The following is a 9,686-nucleotide window of genomic DNA, read 5'->3' on the forward strand; positions in this document are numbered from 1 at the left end:
AACTCGCCGCCTACTTACTATGCATGGATGCAAACGGGTCGTGCTTACAGTGTATTTCCATCGGGGCGCTCCAGACTGCAGGCCGGCCCACGCCGCCGCCTCCCGGCGCCAAGGGGCTGCCCAGGGCCGACAGGGAGCTGCGCCACGAGGCCAGGCACTGTGCGACCTGGGCTCAGAAAACACTGCTGGAGCTTCGGGGTCTCTCTCAGAGCCTCCCTGCTGGAGACCACCGGGAGCTGCGCGAAGAGGCGGGAAACAGTGCTAGCGCAGCCTGGCTAGGATCTGGTGCCCAACTCCTGCTGGCTTCTTTCCCTGGCTGGCTCAAGCGGCGGTTCCAGGCCCAGCCCGGGGTAGCTGCGGCCAAGGCGCCCGCGGCTTCGGGGGCATAGCGTAGGGGCCCGCCTCCGGGACCTCCAGCAGCCCCGGCCGGAGGTAGGGGCGGCTCTGAGGAGGCCGCCGGAACGCTCGGCCCTTGGCTTCACCCAGGGGGCAGCGAGACCTGGTGGCTACCAGGCTGGTTCCGCGGCCTCGATGCCTCTGGGGTCCCTCCTCGACCCCTCGGTCTCCACCAGATCCTTTCTTTCTCTGCTTCTCCGAGTCTCTGGGGCTCAGACTGACCCCCTCAGCCTCTCTCCGGCTGTCTCTCCGACGTCTCGGACGAAGTTGCAAAGAACTTCCTCTCCGGCAGCACGGGGTCCTGGCGGGTTTGGAAATGCTTCAGCCACTGACGTTGGGGCCGCGACTCCGGAGTCCCCGGGAGGGTGCAGCCCTCCAACCCCGAAACCCGCTGCCTTCAAAGTTCCCGCGGCCCCCGTTGCTCGCCCATCGCTGGGACCAGGACCGGGGACACCAGCGACGGACTCTTCCTCGCCAGGGTGTCTACCTCGTGCCTATCAACTCTTCAAGCCCCGCCGCCCTCCCTCGTGGGTCTGGTTCCACTGTCTTTCCGCTGCCTCTTCCGGGACGGTGGCCGCGCCTGCCCCAGGGGTGGAGAGAGGAACAGAAGAGAGAGCGAAGAGTCCCCGTCACCAAGGCCGCCGGGGCTGCCGGGGCTGAGATGGAGCCGCCAGCTCTGAATGCCTGCGTTGCTGCCGCCGCCGGCGCTAGCCCTCCGCCTGCTCGGCGCGCACAGTGCGCCACCGCGCCGCCCAGGAGCCGCTTTCAGGACCCGCTGCGTGTGGACAGCGCCGCCCGGGGCTCAGCTCCCTCCGGGCGGGGGCGGGGCGGGGGCTAACCTGCCAATCACGCTCCACCACACCAATCAGAGTGGCGGCAGCCGGCCCCGGCCCGAAACACCGCCCCATTGGCTAAGCAGTCCACGGGCTCCGCCTGATTAGCCGACACCTGGGCAATGGGAGAGAATGGGGGGCGGGGCCCAGGCGGCGGCGCCACGTTCATTGACAAACGCGCTGGACTAAGGCCTAGTGGATCGCGGATGTGGGGAGGGGGAAGGGGGCCCACGCAGTGCCTGGAGAGTCCTGTTGCGGGCCCCACGCGGGCTCGACCTCCCCACCGCGACGTTGGGAACCTGGGACCCTCTCAGGGCTTGGGAGCAGCCGAATGAAGGATGATAATGGGGGAATAGTCTCCAGAAAAAACAAAAATTGTATGTTGGAGGAAGACAAGGAGCGCAGTAGAGATCCCGCACCATCAGGCTCGTGATGGACTCGGAGTGTGTGCCTATCTGCCAGTTCTGACCTCACTTTCCTAATCTGTAAAATGGGCAGAGTGGGGTTAACTAGATTTTAATGAAGCCTCTTTCCACGGAAATCTTTCCTAATTTTATTTCCTAATTTTATCAAGGACCTACAAAACCACCACTGGCTCATTCTCGTCCACCCTCCTCCCTCACTTCCACCTGCAGGGCCCTCAATGCTCCATTAACCGAAGGCAGAGAAGTTGGGGGAAGGGCGAGAATATCTCACACTCGTTTAAAGTTAGTAACTGGGGCTCACCAGGGCGCACCTGGGTGGAAGGGCTAAGGCTTTGGGCCAGGTTCCTCAAGCAGAGTGGCTGGCCCTCTTTCTTGCCTCAGATCGGCAACTGCTAGACGCTTTGGGAAATGGTGTTGGCGCTTCTATCCACCAGAGCAATTCTGCACCTGACTCAAGGCTTCTTGAGAACCGAATGAGCCAAGTCGCGTCCAGTGCTAAAAAGGGTCCCTGAAGCGGGCAGGTGGGCAGAGGCATTCTATCTCCAAGGGGCAAGCAAAGCGGCCAGGCCGCTGCAATGCGAAAAACCCGACCTTCCCTCTACTGGGGAAGTTCCCGTCCTTATGTAGACAAAATGGATGGATTTGTAACAGAACTCTCCTGCTACAAAAGAGGTCTTTGACTAGCGAGTCCGTTTCTTGGTGGAGTTTAAGGCTCTGAGACAACAATCAAAGAAACTGGACCTTAAAAAGGAAGCATGGGACAGTCATTCTTCACCCAGGAAGCTATAGTTCTGTGTGCCTTCTGGGTTCTGGCACAAGAAAGACGCTGAGGATTCCCTTGCCCCAGCAGCTCATGAGAGAGGTCGGAAGACCTCTCAGTCACTTTCTATTTCATGAGTGATGATCCGCTAGTATTAAACATAAATCCACCAAAACAAGGGCTTTGAGATGTCTGCTCCAGGATGGACTTGTAAGGAAGACAGGGCACAGGCTGATCATGGGAGGATTCCTGGGTTATCCTTTTGCTTTATTCTCTGCCTCGGTTTCCCCTCCTCTTCTTTCTCTCTACTCATGTTCCACTTCTCAAACTCCTACACTGGGTCGGGCCTTGGGCCCACCTTCTGTCCCTGTTCTACACCCAGCTGTCCCTGACCAGTAGACAAGTTTCCGGCGCTGACACCCGTCCCCACCCCCAAGCAGGGCACAGCTGCGGAAAACGGCCCCAGGCGGGCCTCTGGGGACCCAGGAAACTGCAGTGCGCGCGGGGGTGGAGTGGCGGCTATCTCTTCTTTGTCTGGAACCCCGCCTGTCCGGATCTTCCCCTTCCACCCTGGCCTTGGAGCAGGAAGATCGCAACAGCAGAGAGGGACCGGGAAGGATTAGAGTTCCCGCACTGGCTTCACCCGATGGCCCCCAATGGGTCGGAAACGACCAGAATCCAGAGCCTTGGCCCAGACTCAACATGGCGACTTGCACACCTACTGGGGAGGCGCGAGTGCGGGACGCCTGAGGTTTGCAGCCAGTGACACCCTCACCCCCAGCCTCTCTCGTTGAGCTCAGGCCTACAAACCCAGGTTCTCTAGAGTCTCCAGAGCTAAAGGGGACCCGAAGCTATGCTTTCTCCATTTCACAGGTGCAGAACCCGAGGCCCAGAGGCAGAATGCGACTTGTCCAAAGTCCCACAGCAAGTCTAGGGTAGAAGAAAGACAGGGCTGGAAACCTTTCTCAAAAGCGCCTCTCCAGAGCCGCGCTCGGGATGGTGGGGGAGGGGCGGTTGATGCCAAATCAAAGAACTCGGCTGGAATATGCCCGCACACGTACGTCTTTCTTCGGATACCCGTGAGGCTTGGATAGACTCCCCGGGGCACAGCCCGAACAGGAGTAGCTCCGATTCCCCATTTCACACAGTAGGTGTTCAGCTTCGGGACAGTGTTCTGCTGCGAGGCACACACGGGACCAGCCTTACCTGTGCACCCAGAACAGCCCCCTCCCGCACTTCGCGGCGTTCTGGGCGGAAGGAGTTTCCCCCTGGGTGGGGTGATTCATCACCGCCAGAGCCGGTGGCCCCTGGAAAGTTCCAACCCCAAAAGGCGCGATCAGACCTGATACCAAGACCAGCCTTGCAGGTCACCAAACGGCAGCCCAGTGAGGTTACGTGACTAGCTGAAGGCTGCACAGCAAGTCCTTGGCGGAGCCGGGCTACTGCGCCTCAGTCCTGTCTCTGAATGCCCACGAGCTGCAGCTTGGGTCTAGGAGAGCGAGACTAGCCGGGGCTGGTCTCGCCTCGACTCTCAACGCTGTCGGGCCTCGCTGTGATCTACAACGATGCGCTTTCTTTCTCCCAGTAGCAGAGCTTTGGGCCGGGTCCCGTGCTAGGCGCTGGGGGCAGAAGACCGATAAAGGAAACTATCCAGGAAGAAACTCAATTTATGTAAACCGAATTGCCTTTGAAAGTTTTAAAACTGAAAAACAGCCCATTGAGAATAATGTTTGAGAAGCCAGAAGCCAGAGACCTTGCTTCACTGGGGACACACCCCCTCCCGGCGTCCCCTTCCACGGCTCCCAGAGCCATGCATTATCGCAGCTTCAGGATGTCAGGGCTGCTACAGAGCTCTATTAGCCTGACATTGACTCCCTCAACCCAAGTCTAGCCCATTTCACTGTCCTTGCCTCTGGCAAAGTGAGGCCCAATAGGGCTCAGACTGGTTGTTCAGTTCTGGAAAGATCAGGAATGCTGCCGGCATGGCTGTCCCAACCCATTGAGTGCCCTCTAAACTTAATTTTAAAAAATGAAAATAAAAAAAAATAAAGTATCAGGGGGAAAGAAATTGACCTGAAATTACACAGCAAGTCCAGGCACAGCAGACTCCTGCATGATTCCTGCTCCTGGTTCAGGAGTCTGCTCTACCTGACGCGGCTCTGTTTGCAGGAGTTCTTGAAGAGGGTGGAGAAAAACATGAGAATTTCACCAGGTTTTTCAAGAATCATGTAACACTGCCTCAGTCGGGGTATGTTATCATTACCAGCGTGCCCTGCAGGCTGGGATCACTGAGATTAACTCTCTCTCCCAAAGACCTGAGACAGGCAGCCCCTTCTAAAGCCTCTCTTTCCTCGTTTATTTAATACAGGGAATAAACCCTGAATGTGACTTCCTAAGGCTCTGTGAGATGAAGTTTCATGGATAGGGGTTATTACTATCCGTCACTCCATCCCAGGCTCATTCCAGAGCTGTGAGATTGGATGCCAATGCCCAGTGGGAAAGTATTTAACCTACCCAGGTCGGCCTGGGCCTAAGGACTCAAGGGCTCCCATGGCAAGGAGATATTACTACTTTCCCAATAGTAGTTTTTCTCCAAGAGGTCCATGGAGAGAGGAGGGAATCTGTCTCTTCTCCTAGCAGGAACAAGAGGTCTAAGGGCAGAGAGGTCACCTTCCATTCCTATTCCCTCCATTACTCATGTTTTATGATCTCCTACAAGTCCCTGCCTCTCTCTGAACCTATGTGTTTCCTTTCTCTACAGCAAGGAAGATATTAGAGTAGAAGGTATTTAAGTGGGTCCTTGCTTAGTGCTGTCCTGGCCTTATCTCAGGCTTAGAGTCAGAAGGACATACTCCCTCCTCACTGGGCAGATAGGGAGACTGAGGTTGAGGTAAGAAATGGAATATGGTTCTGAAGGAAGAAAAGAGAAGTTTGTCAGCCCATAAAATACCTAGAAGTTGGGAGAAGAAAGAAGCTCTCACAAGAACCGGACCTGGACATGCCTTTGAGCACCAGCCTGGACAGCTTCTCAGCTTCTCTCTCTTCTCCAGCCCTGACCCAGGCTGGAGTGGACAGGTGGAAGAACAGTCTGACTTGAACTGTTGCCCTTTTCCAGGCAGGCAGCTCTTCCCCTACCAGCAGCGAAGAGGGGGCGTGGCCCTCTATACTAAGCCCTGGCCAGCCTAGGGCTCCCCTATCACACCTCACCCCACTCCACACCAAGCCCCACCCAGTCCAGCTGTGCGGAGGAATGAAATGCTTTATTGATTAAACGATTATTCAGGCAATTGAACTAATCAAAGAGCCCATCGACCGCCATGAATTACATTCTTCTAGACAGCTTGTTGAGAGAGCCAGCCCTCAGGACTGCACAGACCCTCTCCACGACATTCACCCATCCCCAGCTTATTCCCAACACGTACACAACCACCACTTCCAAGCTCATGTCTCTCTGAAAGTCCGTCTGCTGAGAAGCCCACTGCCAAGGAGAAGAGCCTTCTGGGAATTGAGGATGGAGAGTTGGGGTTTCCAGTTTCCTCTTCCTGAGCCCTCATCCTGGGAACTCTCTACAGTACTGCCTCAGATCTCTGCCCTCATTTCTCTTCAGCTGCAATTTTGGAAACATAGTTGTACCCCAGGAGTTGTCCAGGGCTTCGGGTCTAAGTTTATCCTCTTGGCTCTTAGGCTTGTATTTGAGGCTGGATTAGAGGTGGGGGCTCTCAGAGAGCACAGGGGTGGGTGAAGGGTGCTTCTTGCCAGGCCCAGGAATGTGTTTGTGTGGGAGTTACACAGTGGCCTAATGATTGAAAGAGGCCCCCCCATACCTGATGCATGCCTCAGGGCAGATGGAGGCCTACTGCCTCTACTATCTCCTCTCAGACATAAACACATCCTGCTACCTACTTCTCAGGCCTGTGGGAGGCACACGGGGACTTATGCCAGGGAGGCCTGTGTGCATATAGGCACCAGAGCTGAATGAGCTGAATGCCCAGACTACGCACATGCATCCACCCACTGTGCTGTCCTACACTGGAGCGGTACCCAGAGGATAAAACCTGAGGACACTGTGTGTGTGTGTACAAATATACACGCCAGTGTCAGAGGCTTGTCTAGGTGAAAGTGAAAGTAGGTTGGGGGTCTCTAGAAATGTCACAACTAACCCCATAGGTGTCCACTCTCATCTGCAAGGTTGTGCCTGCCACAGGAGACCTTTCTGTACAAACGGTAGCCTCAACAGTGTCCACTGCACACCAAGAGGCTACATGCCCTGAATTCACACCTTCACTCCTGGTTCCATCTCCCAATAGAATGGAAACTGTACCTTACTATGCACATGCTAAGCACCACGGATCTCCACAGGCCCCAGACCCACATCTATGCCTAGAGACACAATGTGAAAATTGGCATGTACACATTGGACAGCTGTTGACATAGAAAAATGGAAAGGTCAGTGTAGCCACCTCTTTCTCACTTCCAAACTCACTTGGGATATAACAGATGAACACAGGCCTTAAAATAGTGGATGTACACTCAGATATTTCCCAGTTACATAAATAACGCTCAGTAGACACACGTTTTGGTACTCAAAAGAACACACAAATACTAACTTATAAACACACACGAATACCTCACGAGTGTAAATACACACACACACACACACACACACACACACAGGCAAACAAACTTTTGGACACAAACTCATATATTTTGATATCTTTTGAAAATACAGATACAGGGACACACAAACTTACTGTCAGTCATGCACACACTGAGCCCCTTAAGTAAACACTAACTTGCAGACCCCCGGAAGGACACCAGCATAAACATTCAGAAACCGAGAAAAACACAGACAAACTCACAGATACTTGGACTGATGCAGAAGTGTGTGAACAGTTAGCTGAAAAGACATAACAAACAAGCTGCAGTTAAACATACAGTCAATCTCTACGAAAATGCGGCACACCCCCTCCTCCTCCAGGGTCACCCTGCCTGGGGACCAGGGCCTGGCTCTGTCCCCGAGTTTGCAAGTCTGGAGCCCGCATCGCGGTCCTACCTGTCCTGCTGGTCCGAGGAGTCGGGTAATTTTTCTCTAAATCCATTTTGATTTTTCAGAACTTGATGGAATGGACAGGGAAAAAAGTTTCCACTTTTTTGTGCCTTTTTTTTTTTTTTTTTTTTTTTTTTTTTTTTTTTTTTTTTTTTTTTTTTTTTTGTGCCAGGGGCCGCTCACAGGTCGGAATAATTCAAGCCTTCCGCTCCCCCGCGGAGCTGGGGTAGCTGATCACTGAGCTGAAACTAAACGTTTTAGGTGGAAAAAAAGCGTCCGAAGGCACCGTGAAATGATTAAGGAACTAAAGAGCTTCTCGCCATGTGAGATCATGTCCTGTTCTCGCCAACATCACAAGATGTCCCCAGACACGCCGCGCCCCCAGCGCGCAGCCCCGCACTGCCGGCCCGGAGCGAGGAAAGGGTAGGCGCTGTGCGGCCGGGCCTGCTCAGCGTCCCAGACGTGGCGGACCCGGCCGGGCCGGGCCGGGGTAGAGCGGGAGGCCGGGAGAGCAGCAGTGCTGCTGCCGCGCCGCCCCAGACTTTTATACGGCCCGGGGGGGAGGGAAAGAAGGCTTCAGACTGCGCCGGGTGCTAGCCGGCGCACCTACGGAAAGGGGCAGACCAAAGCCGAGCCGGGAGCCCGGGCCTCGCAGCCGCACCCTCTATTAAGCCCTGCACCCTGGGGTCGCGGCCCTCTGCGCTGTGCGCAGGGCCTGTGACCTCTCCATTTGCAAACCCCGCCGCTTAGACGGGCGCAGGCCAGGTTTTTGTTTTTAAAGAAATTAACTGCTCTGCCAAGCAGGTGCTTTTGAAGGGGATTGCAAAGGCTGTCAGTGTTGGCAGACACAGAGGGGACCTTCTGGTTTACTCAGACTCACCCCTAGGGCGGCGCCCGACCCCAGGATTCCCAGCCACCCCACCCCTACCCCAATTTGCAGTTCCAATACTATTGCTGGGCCTCTGACCCTAGGGCAGCATCAGATCCCTAAAGCCCCCAGGTCCCATCCAGTCTCCTGGTCCCAGAACCCCTCCCTACACCAAGTTCCATTCTGGCCCAGAGCCTGGAGGTTAAGCTGTGAAATGCTGGAGATGAAATCTGGGCTTCCGATTTGGAGCACCCGGGCAGAGGAGAACATCTCAGTAGTTCCTGGAGATTGGCGGGAGTTCCAGACCCGGCCCACAAATGGAATCCCATTGCCCTCCAGCCCTGAGACGTTGCGGAGTCCCAGAGCCCCAGGACTTGATTCCAGAGAGGAAATTAGATCCGGAGAGACCGGGCAGAGGTGTGGCATGTCCAGCCCTCTCTCTTCGGCCCAGGCAAAAGCCTTCCCTCCCTGTTCTCCTCCCCAGTCTCGAGTTAGTTCAGCTGCTTGGCCTGGCCACTGGAAGCCTGTGGGGCCCTGCAGCGGGGTGGTCGCTAGGGAAAGGTTCTCCAAGGCGGGGGAGCGCTCCGTAGGAGGACTCCTGGTCCGCTGGACAATGGCAGTTTTGGAGAGTGAATCGTCCTCAGCAAGAGTGTTGTTTGTTTTTTGGAGGGGGTGGTCACGAGGCTGGGTCGCAACCTAGGGGGAAGAGCCTAGAGCTCGACGAAAGGGGGGCCTCCGGCGGGAACTGGACATCACATATCCACTGAGCAGATTTTGCCACAATCGGAAATGTGGCTGTGAATTCCTGGGCTGCCCCCCCACCAAGTGGTCTGCGCAGTTCTCCAGCGCCGCCTCCTCCCTGCAGCCTGCGGGCCCGAGTCCCTACCCCGCGATTTGATTTTTGGCCACCTCCGAGCGCTCGACTCATTCCCGCCGCAGCCCAGCCCCAGCCCAGGCTTCCCGCCCTCCCGCCTAGCCCGCGCCGGGAGGCAGCGCCTGGGAGGAGCGGCCTGTCGGCGACTGGAGATCAAAAGCCCTCCCGCAATTGACATTTCACCCGGGCTGGGGGCGGGGGGTTGTTGGTGTTTTGTTGTTGTTGTTTCCATTTAGAGGGTTTGTTTTCTTTTTGTTTGTTTTCTGTGAGTTTTCATTTATCCATGGGAGATTCTTTTGTGTCGGGTGTTTTGCGTGTTGTGTTTTCGTGGGATTGATTTTAGCGGGTTTTACTCTGTAAGTCCTAGTTTTTGGAGTGGGTTTTGATTTGGGGTGGTTTTGTACTTTATCCTTGTAGGCTTTTTGTGTGTCGTTTGCAAGGCTTTTCCTTCTCCGCGGTGTTTAGATGTGTTTTGATTTCATG

General features: G+C 55.4%; 1 protein-coding gene across 3 annotated transcripts in view; it reads right to left on the reverse strand.

The window, feature by feature from the left end:
* PAX5 (paired box 5) overlaps positions 1–9,309 on the reverse strand; it is a 196,863-nt gene extending 187,554 nt beyond the window's left edge. Inside the window, exon 1 of one of the 3 annotated variants that reach the window (XM_017543193.2) lies at positions 7,468–9,309. Coding sequence is in view for 2 of the 3 variants with exons in the window: in XM_017543191.2 (XP_017398680.1) it covers positions 7,468–7,513 (46 nt within the window). In the remaining variant the exon portion in view is untranslated. The other 2 variants (XM_017543191.2, XM_017543192.2) reach the window with 2 other exon arrangements.
* Positions 9,310–9,686: the final 377 nt, after the last annotated feature.

Source organism: Cebus imitator, unplaced genomic scaffold (assembly GCF_001604975.1).
Source record: "Cebus imitator isolate Cc_AM_T3 unplaced genomic scaffold, Cebus_imitator-1.0 Scaffold149, whole genome shotgun sequence".
Taxonomy (NCBI): Eukaryota; Metazoa; Chordata; class Mammalia; order Primates; family Cebidae; genus Cebus; species Cebus imitator.